We start from the raw sequence: 20,592 nt of genomic DNA on the forward strand, positions 1-20,592 counted from the left end.
ATTCCTCCAGCTCATGCTCGCTCGCTCTCTCTCTTTCTCTCAAATAAATAAAATCTTAAAAAAAAAGAGGACCCCAAACTTTTCACCTTTTAAAGATATATCCTTGGGAGCTATATACTTGGGGGAAAAAACTACTGCAAGCCAACGATAAAGTTGTTGTAGTCAAACATTCAGTGCCCAAGTAAATGTGGATGATGCACACATACCTTCTTAAAATTACCTAAAATAGAGAAGAATTTTGAAAATTATACTGAATTTACTTTTATAAAAATATACTTTTAAATATATTTGATTGCATCTTAATGCTGTACCAAGTACTAAGTTTCATTGCATGTATGAACATACTTAAGCCTCTTGTTCTGGGCTATATTTGTGAGCTCTTATAATTTCTGATCCACAGTAGAAGTACAAGTGAAACAGCTACATAAAAAGTGCAAATAGGAGAACTTCCCAACTTTTTTTTTTTTTTTAATTGGCCCCGTGACCAACTGAAGAACTTCCAACATAATGGCTTTAGTGAACCAGAAATTCTCCACTGATTGCCTCTTGGAATATGCAAAATTTAAGATGAAACAAAACATTTTTTAAAAGTTTGTCACATTGTCACCCCTGTGGCTGTCACACACAGCCTTGGGAATATTCTTCCTCTCTGTGTTCCTCAAGGTGGAAGAAGCTCGCATTACATGGAAGTTTTTACATTTGTTGGCTGATGCAGAACAGCTTTGAAATGGGCCATTTTGTAGATCGACAAATCAATAGCATGACAATGAAGCTGTCTGCATTTTTGGGCATGGGTTCCAAGTATGCACAAAGCAAGCTGTAATTTTAAGTAAAGACTAACGAGTTATCCAGGTATGTACTCAGAGTTTTAATGGTGTTATTGGGAAAGCTTGCAAACTTTCTAGTTTTGGTAGAATACTGTATGATGCACTTTTAAGAGTTCATTATTCATGTGAAACTGTAGGTTCCAGAAGCTCAGATGCACATGGAAATAACAGCTGCCATCCATTTACTGAGTATCATCATACTAAGTTCTTTAACAACTTTACAGTTTATACTTCCAGTTCTGGAAGGATTTCTATGCATTCATATATATAGATGTGTATATTGTTACAAAGACAGGTTTTTTTTTTTTTTTTAAAGATTTTATTTATTTGACAGAGAGAAACCACAAGTAGACGGAGAGGCAGGCAGAGAGAGGAGAGAGAGGGAAGCAGGCTCCCTGCTGAGCAGAGAGCCCGATGCGGGATTCGATCCCAGGACCCTGAGATCATGACCTGAGCCGAAGGCAGCGGCTTAACCCACTGAGCCACCCAGGCGCCCACAAAGACAGGTTTTAGTTTTAACATAAATTGTACATATGTTTTGCTAAGCAGCCAGATTTCTTTCTCCTTTGTTCCTCTGTTTAATATCATTCCCATGTCAGTATTCACGGGCGTAGGACATTCTTTGAACCTGTGAATAGGATTGTGTAGCACTGGTTCTCAAAGTTATCTGTACATTGGAATCACCTGTGGAGTTTGGAAAAATACTCATGCCTGGGCCCCCAATACCAGAAAATCTGATGTAATTGGTATGGAGTAAATAAAGCCTGGACATCAGAGTATGAGAACCAGTGGTTTTGTTTGTTTGCTAGTTTGTTTTCTTATTGGGTGGGGAGGAGGGGCAGAGGGAGAGAGAGAAATCTGTGGAACTTGATCTCACAACCCTGAGATGATGACCTGAGCTGACATTGAGTTGGATGCTTAACCGAATGAGCCACCCGGGCGTCCTGAGAACCAGTGTTTTTATGCTGCGGGTACACCAACATTTAGTAAAACATTCACCTGTTGAAGGTCACTTAGTGATTCTGTATTACAAATGATGAATGGGTTTTCTATTACAGTGTTGTAGTGAGTAACCTTGTTACTATATCTCTGTGCTCATGTGTGAGTATATCTGTAGGTTAATCCCTGCATGTGGAATCTAGGAATTCTTAGATGTGGATCAGAGGGCCAGTACATTAAAAACAACAATAGATATTGCTATTTTGCATTCCGTTTTGAGGCGATACAATTGACTTTCCCATCCACCCCATTAAAACTCTGAGTACACAATTGCTCTTTCTGGGGCTGAGGTGTGCCACCCCACGCCCCAGCCTCCATTAAGAAAAAGTTTGTTCTGATTTTGGAGGACTGTACATCTAAGTGTTTATGGAGGTTCCAAACATGAAGAGAGATTGGGGAAATCCCACTGTCAAAGCTTTATTTCTCTTGGTGTTTCTAGTGCTGTGGGCTTTGGAAGTGAGTTTTATAGGCTGATGTGACAGAGTAATGCCTTCACTTCTGATCGTTAGAGGGTATATGTGTCTCCCAAAAAGGGCCAGGGCAGGTTGGGTTGAAGAGCAACACCCACTAGAGCCACACAACTTCTCAAACAGGAGTGGGAATGCCTCTTTAATCCCTTTTTCCACACCTGAACTTGCATTCAACTGAGGCTTTTACAAAACATCGTCTTTTCACAAGCCTCTCTTGAAGATTTATGATGTAAAGTTTGTAGGTAGAATTTTTATGGAGGGCAGGGTGGCACTTTCGAAGGGAGTTCCAGTTTTCACAATGGGACTCCATCATCTGTCCTTCTTGTTTCTGGGTGGCTTCTCCTCACCTTGTCATGTGCAGGACTCATTAGTAATAGCCTGAGCGCAGGTGTGGCGCTGGCCTTGCCCAGAGTGAATCCCTCTGAGTAGCAGGCGTTGTGGAGAGACTCGGGCTCTAGTAAACATCTCACCACACTGTAATTTTAAACCCAGGAGTCCCCATGGACCCAGCTTTCTATAAACATTCTTTACATTTGTGATGACAAATGGTGGCCGTGTCTGCCCATGTGCAGATGACCTTTCCGAGGCAAAAGTGTGAAAGCCGGTGGCTCTGGGTGTTTGCAGTAGGTGGTCTAGCGTGGGGATCAATTCCTAATGACTTTCATGGATAGAAAGATGCCTTCAGGTGTACAGACTAGAATAATAAGTAGGTGAGATTGGTGCCTGAGTAAAATGTGAAGGAGAATTGGGTCAGAATTACCCATGTCGGCGTCCTTGCAGTGACTGAGAGGGGTGTGCTCTGTGGCAGCTCTTGTGTAAATGGTTGGCTTGAAACACCAGATCCGTCGAAGGCTTCAAAATACACGGGAAAGCTATGACTTTTTCAAAGTGCCTTTTCCCACATTGCCCCTAAAACTCTCAGAGAATTTCCCACAATTTGCAGATAAACTGACTAACCTGCAGAGCCCTTGATTTAGTGATGACAACTGTCCTGTAGAGATTAAACCAGCCTCATTCCAGGAATTTGTTCTGCTGATACACACAGGAATGTCAGAGAAAGGAATCTGGTTCACACATTTCCACCGAACAGTAGTTAACAAATGTAAGTCCTCCTTCCAGCTTTTTAATGTAGTTCTCACTTCCCTTTGTAATGTCCACTTAAAATCCATCAAACATTTATAGAGGACTTCAGGATATTGAAGTCTTTCCTACAGTTCCTCCAGGAAAGGAGTGGGTGAGCCGCTGTTTGAACCTGGGTCAGGTCTCCACAGCTGCCTGTGTCATGTTGTGTCTGTTCATTAGTTTTCCCCTAACTGCGAAACACAGACATTTTCCATGAGAAAGTTGGGGGTTTCCTAATAGTTACCAGAGAATGAGGCTAAGTTTAACCAAGAGCTTTTGTTCTCCATGGTGTTTCATTTTTCTCTTCTTGCAATTGTATTAATCTTGGCATAAAAGTAGTCAGAAGAACATGAACAGAGGAAGGTAATTAGTGAGTTTTAAATTTTCTTTCAGTAAACATGAACATATAAAACCCTCCAGGCAAGCTTTTATTTCTTCATTTTCTGTCCAGAAAGCTGTAGATTCCCTAGGATGCCAGTGAACATTATTCTCCATAATGGCCTGTGTGTACAAGAAAAATTACACCCACTTGGCAGTCTGATGCCTTGATGATAAAATGTAGTTATGATATTTGAGAGGGAACATGATCAAATAGCCTCTAGTTTGGGGGATGTGCAGGTCAGTAGCACAGCTCACTTTCCCAAGGGACCATGTGTTATGGCCTCACTGGGGAGAGGGACTTACATTACTGTGAAGGTGGCGTTTGCGAGTGCCTGGCCCAGGGTACCTCCACTTTCTCTTCTCTAAGCCATATTCAACTTTACTTGAAGATCTGGAACACGTAGTTGTTCAAACTAAGTGTATATTCAACCTCTTCTTTTTCAGGATTTGCCAGAATTATTGCAATTGTGAGAAGGTTCCCAAAAAATGAGTAATAATCTACTTGTTTTTAGGCAGTGTCTTTTAATATCCCTTACACTTTCTGTTGTGGATAACACCAAAGTGTTGGCTGATTGTTTGGGAAGGTCTGAAACCTCACATACCTGAAGGGTGGTCATGGCAGTGGGGAGGCGTTTGAAGGGGCACCACATCTGCTGGTCACGGTGAAGACTCTGACTTTGGGGTCACTTCGTTGGGGAGAGCGGAGGACCGGAGCAGGTAGCCTACAGGCAGTTGTTGGTGTCTTGCGACGTACAGGTATTCTCTGGCACCTGTGATGTCTCCCTGCCCCAGCTTTCTGAAAGAGCTGCTGGGTGATTCAGGAAAGTTACTTGTTTTACATGTTAAGGATCAAAACTTGGCCTCTTGGAAGAATGAGAGCTTTGATGTAACAAAAGTGGCCATTGAGTTGTAGCTTCATATGTTTGTGTAACCCCTCCTTTAAATTTGTCTTTGTACAATCTAAGTGGATCCCTTAGCTGTACTGAAGAGAGAAACCAAAAGGGGGGAAATGATTTGCATTTCTTTCAGCTTCAACTTAAATTTGTTTATTGGCTTAACTCACAGACTAGCAACAGGTCAGCAGGCCCAAGGGCACAGGCTGTCTGGCAGGGCTGTGCTTTCTTTGGTGGGGAGCTCCAGTGACACTTCTGGTTTGGCCCTTCTCCCAGATGATCGAGACGAGATGTCCTGGCTTTCAGACTGGTTTCTGTCACGTGAACAACACACACTTCCTAACTTGAGAACCGGGTTGTATTGGCTTTAGGGATTTATGGCCTAAACTCATGGTTAAAGTATTGAGTCATGACAGAAAAGTCATTGCCAGCTTTTTAGGGTGAAACCTGGAGGTCCCCTCCTTTGCTCTTTACATGGAGAGCGGGGTGTTTTCTGGCAGGAGTCTGACTTGGGCTTGGAAGAAAGGCTTAATTATGTGCTGGTTGAGGCTCGGTCTGGCTTGAGGGTGTGCATGGACTTCACTTGGGTTCCTTCCTCCCTTATCTAAGGAGGAAGTGGGGAAGGAATGGGACAAATTTTGGCTTCTACTTTGCCCCCCCCCCCCCACCTACACTAATGCAGAGTGGACACAGAGGAGGGACTGTGCTTTCTTTGCCTTCACTGTCCTGCTTTAGGTGGTGGGGCAGGGAGTATCTTTAGGATGCTGGTAGCTTTTTTGAATGTTTGGGTTTGGGTTTTCCTGTCAATGGTGGGGTGCCGGTATTGCTTTTCTCTTTCCTCAGGAGAGTCAGTGTGGGCTGAGGGGACTGACTACAGGGTGAATTTTCAAGAGCCACTTCCAGAAGTGCCCTGTTAGAGCATCCTTTTGGGACCTAGTATGTGGAAAGGGCCAGCCCTCTGCTGGACATACTTACTGAGAAACGCCCTTTCCGTTTCCTGGTGGAGAGGATGTTGAAAGTGCAGGGAAAACACATCCCCTTTCAAACGTTCCTCTTACCACCTTTAGACTGTATCCCATGATTTTTTAAAGCTCTAAATAGTATTTGGCATCTGGTGTGCTTGGGAAATGAAACCAGACATGAGGAATGTGAGAGGGGAGAGAGATGGCCAAGGAAAGAAGCAAAGCAGTTTTTTTCTTTTCACATTCTTCTTGATAAGAGAATTTGGGTTAATGTTATCATGTTGTTGAAAACAAAAGTGCGTGTCAGAGCCCTTTGGAAAATTGTGAAATGTGAGGGAAACTGCAGCTCTGAAAACAATAGGTATGGTAATTAGAACGGAGGGTTCCCCAACCATTCTCTTTGAAGTTGCTCTTAGGGCATACGGTTTTGTTTTGTTTTGATTTGTTTTGTTTTGTTTAGCCTGTCCATCTTTTTATGTCTGTGACATTGTTTCAGAAATTCCGGAGACCACTTAGAATACAGAAACAATCACATTGTTGAAATTATAATTGGAGAATTAAATGTGAACTACTATCTTTTTTTTATAACTTTTTTAAAAAGATTTTATTTATGTATTTGACAGAGATCACAAGTAGGCAGAGAGGGAGAAGGAAGCAGGCTCTGCTGAGCAGAGAGCCTGATGCAGGGCTCGATTCCAGGACCCTGAGATCATGACCTGAGCCAAAGGCAGAGGCTTTAACCCACTGAGCCACTCAGGCGCCCCGTGAACTACTATCTTGATTTAAAACAAACAGGTGGGTCATGGTATACGTGGTCCCCACCGCACTTGATGAGTACAGTCAGAAACTCTTGACTGTCTAACCAAGTTGGTGGCTGGCAGGAACTCACAGACTCTTCTTGTTTGCCTTCCACCAGGATCTAAGTTGTTTCCCTGGAACCACTTTGGTCAGAGGAGAACAGTGATAGCTGAGCATATCCCTCAGGCTGGACCTCCATCTTATCAGTGTGAGGCAAAAGTCCCTGATGAAGCAACCAGAAAGGTGTCTGCGTCTTTTTTTTTTTTTTTTGTCAACATGACTTCCAAGTTTACCCCATACATTAGGTACCAATACTGTGTTGCTTTGTGGAAGACAAATCTTACATATCCCATATGTGTTGTGACTTGGTCTTATTAGAGAAGAGTGTTAAGGAGGGTTTTCTTGGAGACTCTGAGTTCTCCAATGTTTTATATCATCATGATCATCATCATCTATATTCCCGAAACTTTGGCCCTCAGCTTTTGACTGTTACCACATTGAGAGTCTTGTTTGTTTTGTTAAAGAGCAGTACAAATGACTCTTAACTTCTAGCGAGGCCACAGATGGATTAAATTTCTTATTCTTTGCTAAGCAAAATGCACCTGCTCCAGAATCTTAAGTAGCTTTTTAATTGCTTCCGTGTGCATGGCATAGCCATAGCCATCTGTAATGCTATAGATGGATTGCATTTTGGATGTCCCAGAAGTGACTTCTTCCCCTCTGCAATGGTGCCAGAAGCTGAGATTAGAAGATGTGTTCTGGTTGAGGGCCCAGCTGTCACAGTGGAATTAGTCCTTTCCCTCGGGCTGATCTGATTAAAAATGGACCAAGATGTGGACGCCTAGGCCCCAGGTTTCAGAAACTGCATTCCGTCTTTACTGGACAGAGTTAGCAACTTAGCTGCTCCCTGAATGTCCTCACTAGGCCGGCATCTCCCTGAATCTGTGAATTTTCTTCATCTGTGTCTCTAGCACCTCATGCTCTGTGTGGCTGATTGAGGTTCAGCTGTGATAGCTGAGGAAATGAATACTTTCTTAGGCAAAGTGTTTCTTGAATGTAAGGAATGGGGAAAAGATTCTATCAGCAGGTCTGTTTCCCATGGAGCTTACTTGGGAGGGTGGGTGGAAAAACCAGGCGCCAGCTAGCTCAGCGAGAAAGAAGCTGCTCACTCGAGGGAGGCCGTAGACACCCGGACGATGCAGTCTGTTTGAAAGGCTACTTTCAGCATCAGAAACCTTGACAAGTGGCTAAGGAGCACTTGGTGATGTGATTGACTTTTTGTGTCTTGGCATTTGTGAAAAACAGATCTGCAGGCAACTGTGGGAAGAACACCCAGTCACACAGCCCTGAAGTTCAGAGACAGACCATCTGTTCACTTAGGTATTTATGCCTTTGCATTCAACAAACATTTATAGAGAATATACCATGTGCTGGGGACTGAATGAAACTTTGTCCCTGTCTTCAGGATCTCATAGTTGAGTGGAGAAAACAGACGTGAATTAAAAAAAAAAAAGAAGAAAGAAAGGAAGAAATCCAGACAACCAAAAAACACTCAACTATGTATATGGTGCTTGGGCTGTGAAAAGATATGTGTGACTATTTCTGGGAAACCTAAGGGCCATTAAAATAGTAGTAGTTGAGTGGGTCTTGAGTGGTGAATGGAAGATGGTTAGGTACAGAAGGAAAAGAGCACCCAGGCTGAGAAAACTGTGGATGTGTGGGCTCAGAAGTGCGACTCCTCTCAAGGTCTGATCACTATACGCACATAGGTGTGTGAGGCATGTGGGTGGGCAATGTTCATGGTATTGGGAGACAAGGGTAGAAAATCAAGTAGGCAAGGGCTAGGCCACGGAGGGTTGGATGGTCCAGGCCGGAAGCTGGATTGTGTCCAGGAGACACTGCAGAACTGAGTGACACAATCAGATTTATGATGTGCTGAGAATAAATCCCAGACTCCTCACTCTGCTGGGCAAGGCCCTGGGGTCCTGGCCCCTTTCCTCTCCAGCTTCTTCTCTCTCAACACTGCCATTACTAACAATGCCCCAGCCACACTGCTCTTCCTTCCCTGACTCAGAGGTGCCACATTCCCCACCTGCTCTTGGCTTCTGCACACACTCCTGCGTGGAATCCTCTTCCCCCAGCTCTTTGCAGGTCTAGTTCCATTTATCCATTAGGTCTCAGCTTAAATGCCCTGTCTTTGGAGAGGCTGTCCGTGATTACAGTATTGAAAGTCGCCGTCTCCGCCACCACCACCAGCATCCCACCATTTTCTTTCACTTGCTTCTTGCATCCCCTTTAACTGTAACTAACTAAAATTAATAGTTATAGTTTTGTTTCCTTGTTTTGTGTGGTTTTTTTCATGCCTTTTCCCAAATAATTTTTCTAAAACTCTCTGAAGGGCACATCATCTCATTTTCATCCCTCTTTCCTTAGCAGTTAGCACAGTGTTTGGCACATAATCAGTAGTGAACAAGCTTTTTTTTTTTTTTTTTAACAGTTTATTTTTTTTTTAGTAATCGCTATCACCCATTGTAGGACCTAATTTATGACCCTTAGATCAAGAGTCTCATGCTCTTTGACTGAGCCAACCAGGTACCCCAGGACTCAACACACTTTTGACTTAGTAAATTAAATGATTAATATAATGAACTAGGGCATCTATTGGTGACTTTCAGCCCATGGACCACAATGGGCACACCACCTATTTTTGTATGTATGTTCCATGAGCTAAGAATGGTTTTCACATTTTTAAATAATAAAACAAATTTTTAAAAATATTTTATGATGTGAGAAAGTCATATGAAATTCAGATTTCAGTATCCACAGTAAAAGTCTTATTGGCACGTGGACATGCCCATTTTTTACAGATGCCTGTTGCTGCTTTCGTAATAAAATGGCAGGTTGTGATAATAACTAGAAATAACTAGTTGTGATAGAAGCTTAAAGGCCCACAAAGCCTAAAATATTTACTATTTGGCCCTTTACAGAAAAGGTTTGTCAACCCCTATACTGGGGAACCATGGGCCAAGGAGGAGAATTGAAAACTGTAGTCATTTTGATGAGAGATAAGGGGAGGCTGAATAAAGGTCATGGCCTTGAGGTTGGAGAGGGTGGGGATTGGATTCCAGTTGGATTAAGCATGCAGGTTCCCTGACTTCTGTCAGGTTTCCCTGCTCCACACCTAACCACTTAGTCTTCTCCAGTCAACATCTCCTTCTGTTTCCCAGCAAAGTAAGTTGCTAATTTCTCTCTTTCTAACTGTCCCACAACCTCTCAAGTCTCTCCTTAGGTCCAATATGTGAAAAGAGGATGATGGAATGAAGTGGTGGGTATGAGTGTGTTTAGTAAAAATCACAAACACACACAGGCAGCTGTTGGGATTACTTGCTCATTAGTGACATGTTAGAGAGTTAAGGAGGGCTGGCCAGAGTGTCTACTGCCAATGACGGGTAATGGAATGATTATTTTGCGTCCATTTTGGTCTATATCTGGGAGACTATGCTCTGAACAGTAGAATTCCAAATATGTATTAAAAATGGCAGCCTGTTGGAAATCTCAAAGCTTTGCCATCATTTACAGTTTAAAGATGGGTTTAATGGAGAACCTTATATATTTGGGGTTACACAGAAGAGCCAGCATAGAAACTTGGCCTTTGGGCTTTACTGAGGCTTTTAAACACAAATCACCTGTCAAAGGCAATATTTTGGTCCTCATTAAAAATGATTTCAATTACATTCTTAAGTGAAATAGGTTCTATATCTTATTACCCATCTTAGAAACTAGCCAAGACCCTCATATTTTTTTGTTTATAGAACTGCTGGCTTTAAAAAAAAAAAAAAAAAGATTTAAGAAATGCTTTGGACTGATTTTTAGATCTCAGTATTTCCTGTGCTCCCCACCTCAGTATAGCCAGAATATAATAAAACTTGGGTTTGAGGGAAATAACCTATAAAGTACAAAAGTAAAGTTGCTCTCTATTTGTTTCCCAAACACTTTGGTCATACTTCTCCTGTGCAAGGCACTGATACAGGACGTGAGCACTTTTCCTTATGGAGTTGACTCTTCAATAGGGGAAGCAAGACCCAGACCACAAATTACTGTAACTGTTGGCTCTGCCTCATAGGGGTCACAAAACGCTAAGAGGGTCCAAACCACATTCAGCAGGGTGGGTTAGCAAGACTGCCTGGAAAGCTGGAAAGCTGAGCGGGGACCATATGACCCTTCATGGGTTAGCTCTTGCCTACTTTGTTTTTTTTTTTTTTTCCCTTCATCTTCCAGTAGTCTGAACATTGTCTCCTTGCCCCCATATGGAGGCACTTAATCTTGCAGACCTTAACAGTAGTCCCTGAACAGTCTCTCCTCAGTTTGTTGATTGACAGGGTGTGCAGGACTCTGGCCTGGCTTCCAAGGGGGATATGGCTCCTGCCCTGAGGACATACATTGGAGACCAAGATTAACAGTTATATTTTAATGAGCTAAGTCTTAACTCCCATCTCCTGGTATATATCAGTTCTATTGCTGCGTACCCCATGCTGGTTAACAAAGAATACAAGAATTGCACACATAGAGAAATTCTTAAAGCAATTTGACATTGCTGAGATATTTGTACTATAGTGTACAAAAATATGTTTCTAACAGATTGGAGGGAAAGCAAGTAGTCCTTTGCCTCAGATAGTTTGAGAAGCTGGTGTATAGATCACCATAACTTGGATATTTTTGAAAAGAACATTTTTGCATACACATTCTCCTCCTTCCATCTGTCATATGAACAATCTAGAGTGTTTTTTTTTTTAATCTCCATTTTACTGTGAAAGTAGTATGTCTTCATTGTGACAACAACTTGAAAAGTATAGAAAAGTTTTTTGTTTTTTATAAAAGTAAGTCATGCATTTGACACAGGCTAACTGTTGGCTCATATTTTGGTGCATTTCTCTTGTTTTTTTTTTCATGCTCATACATGTACACTTTTTCTTACATAAATGGGACTTTGTATACCTATTCCTTAGTTTACATATCCTAAAAATTAATTTGCATGTCATTTAACATTCTTTTACAGAGAACTGCTTGGTGGTCTTGCATCTAGTTGTACTATGATTACCCTTTTTGTATGGTCCTCTATTATCAGCACCTATTTTATCCCCTCATTTATTTGTCATAATAGCTAACATTTAAAAAATTTTTGTGACATCTTTGATAGTATCTCTGAATATTTCGGTGGGATATGTTTCTAGAAGGTCAACAGTATGACTATTTCAAGGCTTTGATACATTGCCCATCAGAAATGTTGAACCACATTTCCATTATCACCAGTGATGGATGGGCTCACAGTACCAAGGGCTGTCAGGATTGGTACTGCCAGGGTGGGAGCTTGTTGACAAAGATAAAGGCAGAAGCAATGAGCAGAATACTGGGGAGGATGTCTATGGGGCATGGAAAATGGTCTGTTGGCTAAAGTGGAGGATACTTTCCAGGAAATAGAGAAGACAGAGAAATTGAATTGGATCCGATTTGGTGGAGCACTGAATGCTAATTAGATTGGTATTGGGGAGACTTTGGTGGGTTTGGGTCAGGAAAATGAGAGCCCCAGGGCTTTACAATGGGAAGATGGGCTTCTACAGCACAACCTGTGCCTCAGCACCACTCATTCCCAGTACACGCTGTGCCCCTTCCCACCTCGTGTCTTTGCTCGCACTGTTCCCTCTGCCAAAATGCTCTGCTTTCCATTATCTATTAAAGCTCCACTCGTCCATCGGGGACCTTTCTCAGATTGTTCCCTGTGGACTTTCTGCTTGATTTTATAGCACTTACTGGTATGATATGCGATAGGACTTTTGTTACAACTACTTGGTGCACTACTCTCTTCCACCAGATTATAAGCTCCTAGTGAGCTTACAATTTCATTTCACTTATGTATCTTTAGGTGCTTATAGTGCCTGTTATAGAATAGGTAGTACACACATTTGCCAAAGGAATCCCAGGTACTGCATATTGCCTCCCATGACCTCGCACAAGTACACTGTAGGCCAGGAGATGTGTGCTTCAACAGATTGGGGTATTGGATATCTCAGCTAAGTCTTTATTTCAGAGCCATTTGGATCATCACATAGGGCTACACAAGGGACACGCTGCTCTGAACATTTCCCTCTCTTCCTATCCCAAGACTTCTAAATGCCACCCTCCGGAGACCACTGTCCTTTAAGTAAGCAGAGATCTTGACTCTAGAAGTGTTTGTAAATCATAGTTATTTATGAAAAATTTTACTGGAGTTTGTATCATTGTATGAGATTATTTTTAAAAAGCCATATGGCATCATGTTATACACATCATTCTTTGATTTGCTTTTTTCACTTAACAGTATAACTTGGGAATTTTCCCCAGGCAATATATATATAATCATAATCTTAAACTATATAATCATTAAAAATGTAATTTTGTAGTAGAAATTCAAATTCAAAAGGGTACAAAATGAAAAAGAACAGTTCTCTAATCCCCTATTTTTATTTTAGAGGTTGCAGCTACTATTAGTCCTTTCTTATATATATTCATAAGTATGTATATGAATTCTTTAAAATGTAATCTTGTAGTATATATATCATATGGCATCTTGAACATGTTTCCATATCCACATATACATATGCCTTGTTTTTAAATGAGGGCACAGTATTATGTGAATATACTATAACCATCTCCTTTTTGGTGAACTCATTTGATCTTTTCTGTTTGAATATCTATGACTCTTCTAGCTCATGTGAAGTTACTCTTCCTTTGTTATGAATTTAAATTATTCAACAAGATAAACAGTAACTGAGTGCCTTCTTCTTCCCTGGCACTGTGCAGGACACGAGTGCCGACCAGTTGCTTGATGTGCAGTTCCTTCCCTTGACTTGGAGCTCATCGTGGTCTAACAGGAACGTATTCTCTTAAGGAACTTAGAATGTGATATGAGCTGGAATGAGTAGGTAGGCCTTAGCATACATATCACTGATTCTACTTTGGGAAGGTAGAAAAGAAGAAACTGATACCAAGCTTTAAAGGGTAAGAGATCCTTGAGGGGTGTGAGGAAGAGAAGGTCATTCTTGCAGGGGAGTTCAAGAACAAGATGGGTTGGCAAGAAAGAGCATGTGTTAGGCAAAGAATGGCCAGTAGCCCAATGCGATTGGGGCATGTGCTGCGGCACGCACAGTAGGGTTGTACTGTTTACTCAGCAGTTGGTCGTAGGAAGCATTCAACAAGTGAATAGAAGACTGTGCTCTTTGCCCAGCTAGGCTCCAAATCCTCCTGGGGTTGTCCTCTCTGTGCCGTATAGGGGCATATCAACTGTCTCCATGCAGAGGTCTCTTTCTTGAATTGGTCTGACTTAAAACAAAAAACAACGTTTTACCCATTTTTTCACCCTTAACCATGTCCTGTCTTCTCTTTTGCAGAGTTTAGTCCCTTCAAGAAGTAGAACAGAATTCAGTCATGGCCCCAAGGAAGAGAGGTGGACGGGGGATCTCGTTCATCTTTTGCTGTTTCCGAAATAATGATCACCCAGAAATCACCTATCGGCTGCGAAACGATAGCAACTTTGCGCTTCAGACCATGGAGCCAGCGTTGCCCATGCCCCCTGTGGAGGAGCTGGATGTCATGTTTAGTGAACTTGTGGTGAGTCCCCAACTTCCTTCCTGGAGGTGGTTGGGAGCCAGGAGGGAGAGGAGAGAGATGTGCATGGTTGGTTTGGTTAACCATGGGCTTGCCCTTCTTCACTGAAATGACCCCTTTATATTGGCACCTCAGCTGTGAGCACAGGGCCTCTAGCATTGCTACATCGAAGGGCTTTGCTTTAAGTCGAGGGATTTCGACCTTAGGTCTTCAAAATATGTGGCAGAACTGCATCCCAAGTTGCTCTTTCTATTCTTCCCCATTCCAGTCTGAGTCTATATTGTGTGGATAAAGAATTCCCTTGTCTGCTTCACAGCTTCCACAATTCCCTCCTGCTTTCTCCACCCCTACCCTCAGTGTATAGTATTAATGTCTTTTTAAAAATTAGTCATACTCCTCCTCCTGTCCTGGATCCTTTGATGAAAGACATTATTACTTAAGTACAGTGTAATTATTTAGCCTAATGATAGGATTGCAGTAATAACTGTTGTGGGAAACTTTTTATAGATCCTATCATATTTTAGAATCCACTATACTGAAGTGAGAGATGTGTCTAGTATAGGACCCATTCACCAAAAGATGTAAGTGCTCTCTTGAGCTTGGCTTTTCAGGCACTTCTGAAGTAGTGTTTCTTTCCATTCTATGTTTTAGGGGATATTGTGGCATAGTTTAAAGGGTAGTGGCATGGGGGATTAGGAAGATGTTGGTTCAAATTACTGTTCTGACTTTACTATCTGTATAAGTATGGAAAAAGCATATAAGCCTGTTTTCTGGAACGGGAGAAAAGAAATAATGCCTCCTCCCAGTTTGATGTAGTATCTAAGAAGAATTTACATAGTGGGAGTGGCCCAGTGCCTGGTCCTCATAAGTGCTCAATAAATGTTACATGAGTACTCTATCCTCCCTTTATCACCACTGGCAATTTGTAGTGGAGTCAGTTCTCCTCAGACCATTGATATCATTCAACAGATATTAGAGAGTGCTACCATACGGCATGACTCTTAGGTCAGGAAAGTAACGTAGGCTTTCTTGCTGTCTTCCAAGGGTAATATCTGAACTGATCAGGTCAAGTCCAGCTCCTCTAGACCAGAATTTACCTATAAGTTTATCGTATGAGACAGGCCAATATGAGAGGGTACTGTGAAGCTGATGTTTGAGTTCTTGTCTCCTGAGTGGATTAACGGGCCTATTACCAACAGAATTGGTTGGGAGAGAGAAGAGTTGCCTCTTGATAGCATGTTTGTATATTATGTTGTTGATGAATATTTTCAGTGTTTAAGGAATCTCTCTTCTCTCCTGCCTCTCATGCAGAGACTCTGTTCTGGGTGTTACTCGGGAGGTTCAAAATGGAAAACTAGAACCTATTCCTAAACAGCTGATAGTTCAGTAGCCAAAGGGGACTGATGCAGGCATAAAGGAAGAAGCACAACCCACCTCTGCGTAGATTGTGTATAGATGTGTTGTGAGGACACGGTGATGAGGAGGGTAGTCACAGAAGGCTTTCTGGAGGAGGTGAGCTGTGAGGAGCAGTTGAAGGTGAGAAGTGGAGAGGGTCAGTGTTAACGGTTGTCTCAGTCATCTTAAGCTAGTTCATCCTGTGATAGCAAACCCTAAGCCGTTATAAACGGCAGTGGTTTATCATTTGCTAATGCTGTGTGTCTTTTGTGGGTCAGCTGTGATTCTGTTCCTCACCATCTTCCAGCCAAGACCCAAGCCTGGTGGAAGACGAAGGAGAGACATGGTAAACTACTAGCAGGCTCTAAGGTCAGGCTTAGAAATGGTACATGTCTCTGCCTAAGTTTATTGCCTTGCCACTTTTCTTTGGCCAGTGAAAATCACATGACCACTCCTGAGGCCACTGGGCGGAGGGCATGGTGGGGGGGGGGGGGGTTGAGGACACATAATCCTCTTCCAGAGAGAGGCAATGAGTCATCTACCATGGGGGCTGCAAAAAGGGGCAGTTAACAATGTATTCACATACTTGGTTTTATTTCCCACTTAAAGTATTTTAAAACCAAAAGTCAGCCTAAGGAGATAGATGTCACTGATAGATGAAGGCCTTCTTGGTGGTAGTGGAGCTGGAGGGCAAAGCTAGTACCCTTGAAGCACTCACATCCACCGTCTTTTCAGTTGTAGTCTATCAGACTCTCCAAATGAGCCCGAAGCCAGAGCCCCCGTGGTGGCAGCTCCACATACATCTTGAAGACAGCTCATTGTTCTGTATTCATAAGGGAGAAAATTCCACTCTCTGCCTTATTGATGTCTTTATTCTGTGTGAAAATTGCCTGCAGCTGTTAGTTGTTAAAAAGCCAATGCCAAACCAGAACTTTAAGCTGAAACCATTGGAAAACAAATTATGTTGAGGTTTGTATCTGTCCTGGTGAGTGACGATGGATTTCTATCTATTCCTGACTTCAGGGACTTAGACCACAAATCCATCCAACGGCCAGGGGTGTCCTGGGGCAAGAGAGGTGGGTTCAAAGCCACTGGAAACTTCTGCCCTGGTTTCTCTTGAGTGTTCACAGAAGCACTTCTGCCTCTGCCCATGCCAGGAAAGGAGGGCCACATGGGGAAGGGGGGAGCGCCTGGCATGTGGGGTCAGACCACTCTGCAACCTGTGGTTACTTCCTATAAGATGGTTTCTGTTGGAATTTAAGTTTATTGCCTTGCCTAGGAAATGAGGATAGTACTGTATCTCAGAGAGGTTTGGTGTAAAGAAGGTAACTTCTTTAAAAAGGCTGCCTCCTATTAGGTGCTTTACACTCCACATTCTAGTGCAATGAGAGGGATGGGAAGTCATTCAGGTATTTCCTGGGCACAACACCCTAAGCAGACATGCCAGGTTTTTCCTCTTTTTGAAAGCTAATCTGCCTGCTGTGAGTGAGTCAGTGTGGGTCCTAACTTGCAGAGGAAGCTTCTCGTCACAGCTGGTTGTTACAAGCTGGTTTCCTTTGCCTCTTCTGATGACGTAGTCTATTAATGTTTTTAAACGTGGTGCTGAACAGGTAGGTTGCAGAATTGCTTACTGCAGCCTTATCATCTCATAAGTAAAGCAGAGCTGAATGGGAGTTCAGCCATGGGAATCTGTAAAGAAGGTGGGGTGTGAGGAGCACCGGCCGCAGGCCGTGGAGTCAGACTTGCTCCAATTTTAGGATGTAGTGGTTCCTGGAGGCCCCAGTCCAAAAGCCTGCGTATCTTTTTTTTTTTTTTTTTAATAACAGCTTTATTGAGATCTAGTTTACAGACTATATAATTCACCTATTGACATTGTAGAACTCAGTGGCTGTTAGTATATTCACAGAGCTGTGTGACAATTACCACAAGACATTTTAGAATGTTTTCATGACATCAAAAATCAGCTCCCTTCCCTATTAACTGTCAACTTCTCATTTCTCCCCAGTGCAGCCAGGCTATGTCTAATGCACTTCCATTTCTGTGAATTTGACTCTTCTGGGCATTTCATAGAAATGGAATCATATGATATGTGGTCCTTCAGGGCTGGCTTCTTTCGCGTAGCATGATCTTTTCGGTTTATCCATGTTGTAGTGTGTATCAGTACTTCATGGCCTTTTGTGGCTGGATAATACTCCACTGTGTGGATGTACCACATTTTGTTTATCCATTCATTGTTGATAGACGTTTGGGTTGTTGCCAGTCTTTAGCTATTACAAATATTGCTGCTGTAAACTTCATTCATATACAAGTTTTTGCATGGAAATAGATTTTCAGTTCTCATGGGTGTAGACCTAAGTGTGGAATTTCTGGGCCATATGGTAACATAATGTTTAACTTTTGAGGAATTGTCAGGCTGTTTTTGAAACTGGTTACACCATTTCACAATCCCACCTGCAGTGTGTGAGGGTTCCAGTTTGACCCCATCTGTGCCAACACTTGTTATTACTTCCTACACATTGACCTTCTGATTTTAAAGCTATTTTATAGCTTTAGAACTGAGGGCATGTAACTTGGACATTTTCAAAACTAATTAATTAATTATTTTTGTGAGTAGAAATACTCACAAAATTATTTTTGTGAGTAGAAATAGCCTCTGTGTAACAATTTTTAACTGATTTGGTATATTTTTAAAAATACTCAGTTGAGAGCTTATGTAATCTCTGTTAGCTATGTATTTTATGCCTTTCAAGCATCAATCCTTTTTTTCCTGATTACCTCCCCCACCTTCTCGCCCCACTTTTTCTGCTTTGTCCATTGCTTTAGCCACAAACTGTGAGCATATCCAACCTAAGACTCAATACTGTTCCCATAAGATAAGATTTAGTTATGGTCTTTCCACCATCTCTTAAAGGTCTTAGATTTTTTTCGCCAACCTATTTGAAGACTCCTAGGCATTAAAACTCTGTAAGTGGTTCTTATTCAAGTAACTTTTTCATCTCAATGTTAGAAGATTTCCTTTGGGATGAACAGAAAAATGTGTCATTAATTGACTGGTCAGTTCTTTTGGGGTGTATGCATGTGATAACTGGTGAACAAAGCAGTCATGGTTCTTCACGAATTTGTGGGACCGAAGGTTTAGTGGGGGAAACTAAACACGTAATCTTACCTCGTGTGTCTGAGGATCATGAGGGGCTTCTCCCCAGTGTATACTTTTGGGGAAGCATGTTCAGTTCCCTTTTTTTCACAAGGAGGGAGTCCTATTCACAGGTTCCCTGTGTATAATCCTAGCTCTCTTGTCCAGGAATTCCTAGCTTCTCTTCCAGCTCCTCTTGGGGATATGCATAGTTGAGTCCCTCTCTCTTCCTCAATTTCTCTACGAATCAACTTGCTTTCCGGAAACACATTTTGTGCCCCTTGGTGCTATGAATTTCCTAGGAGTGAGCCCCCTTGGGAGTTCTGTAGTTGTACTGCTGGTAGGTCAGTGTCTAATTCTGCACTGAAATCTCAGCAAGGCCACTTGTCTGCAGGTGAAAGTTGGGTTCTCCAACTCCACTTGCATGCATGAAAAAGAAGGTATTTGATTTCCTTTCTAGCTTGGCTCCTTAGCTTAACTGTCAGTGAATTTCAAACTTGCTATTTGCTGACACCTACCCCCAAACCCCACAGATTCCTAACCTAGTGGGGAAGGGTCTTGGAAGGCTTTGGGGCAAGTTTCATTTGATGTTAAGACACAAAAATCAAGTAGGAATATCCAGGCAAAGTGGAGAGAGGAGTGTTACAGACTGTGAGAACAGCATATATAGGGGGCTGGGAGGTGAGAAAAATCATAGAAGGCTCAAGGAACAGAAAGCTGAGTATAGATGGAACATGAAATCAGAGGCTTCTGAGAAGAGGTTCTGGAAAGGAGATGGGAATGATTGTATTATTGATTTAGTTATATATCTTAGATTCTTATTTGAATGAGAGGAAGAGATCTCTGCTTTCTTATAGTTTTCTCAGCAAACCAAACATATTAAAGTACAGCAAAATATTTTGCTGTCTGATTACATATACAAAAATAACCATTGCTCTTGGCAGTCTCGGTGAAGTGTTAATAAGTATAGCAAAAGGTGTCCTGTCTTGTTGAATAGATTCTGTTTTCACTTGAGTCCAGTTGTTGAGATGAGATGCTTTCTTGCTGCAACGTATACCTTCTCAGGGTACTTTAGTTTTGAAATGAAAAGGGAAGAGAGAATTAGGAGGAGGCCCCTTCTGCTCTTCCACCCAGTGCATAGACTCCACACACCAGGAACTGGTGGGCTAAGGGTTTCCTACAGACCATTCCACAACAACAATGATATTGGAAATGATGTCTCCTAATGGGTTCCCTCAGCTCTCTTACCTTATAGAACATGCAGATGTCCAACTGCTTTGCCTGGCACAGATTTTAGGTGAGAAACCAGGTTTCGGGCAAACCTGGTTATGGTTTTGAAGTGTTTTGCACCAAATCTCCAGTCTTCTAGTACACACATTGTTTTCTGTATTTGGATTTATTAGAGGAAAGCTTTCATTTCTAATACAGTAAGTACATCACTATGAATTTATGACTAGTTGGAAATATGCATCATGGATCCAACTTTTCCTAAATCTGAAATGTGACCAGTTACATTTTACACTTTTCTGGTTAATCTGTCTTCTTTTGAATCCACTCCTTTGTCTTCATTTGTTTGGCCAGTCGGTCTAATGTTTTGGGATAATAGACTATAGAGTGCTGTGCCTTCTAAGAAATGTAAACTATGTTAAAGAAACTTATTTAAAAATTTGTTATTGATCACAAAACTACCATTTATACTATTGAGCATTGCCGATGAAAATCAAATCTCAGTGAGGAATGTGGCAATGATGGATACCATAGGTTGATGGGAAGATTTGTATCCTCATAAACACAATTATTCACTATAGGTCAGTTTTATTATTACTGATTCCTGGGGACATTAGTAGCCAGCATAGAATTTGAGAAATGAAGATAGCAGGAATGAGAGAATTTAGTTGACATATCAGAGTCAGATGAATTCACAGTCAAGGTAAGCTGTGCCAGCTGAATTCACTTGGGAATCTACTTCAG

The 20,592-nt window shown here is 41.9% G+C and overlaps 1 protein-coding gene across 3 annotated transcripts in view; it reads left to right on the top strand.

The window, feature by feature from the left end:
* The window catches only part of DAAM1 (dishevelled associated activator of morphogenesis 1), a 163,296-nt gene that overhangs the window by 51,087 nt on the left and 91,617 nt on the right, over positions 1 to 20,592 (top strand). For all 3 annotated transcript variants that reach the window (XM_059373313.1, XM_059373315.1, XM_059373314.1), the window contains exon 2: positions 13,877 to 14,096. In XM_059373313.1, coding sequence (XP_059229296.1) covers positions 13,914 to 14,096 — 183 coding nt within the window. In that variant the 5' untranslated portion in view covers positions 13,877 to 13,913. The remainder of the gene's footprint in view (positions 1 to 13,876; positions 14,097 to 20,592) is intronic.

The sequence above is a fragment of the Mustela nigripes genome, chromosome 13, assembly GCF_022355385.1.
Source record: "Mustela nigripes isolate SB6536 chromosome 13, MUSNIG.SB6536, whole genome shotgun sequence".
In the NCBI taxonomy this organism is placed as follows: domain Eukaryota; kingdom Metazoa; phylum Chordata; class Mammalia; order Carnivora; family Mustelidae; genus Mustela; species Mustela nigripes.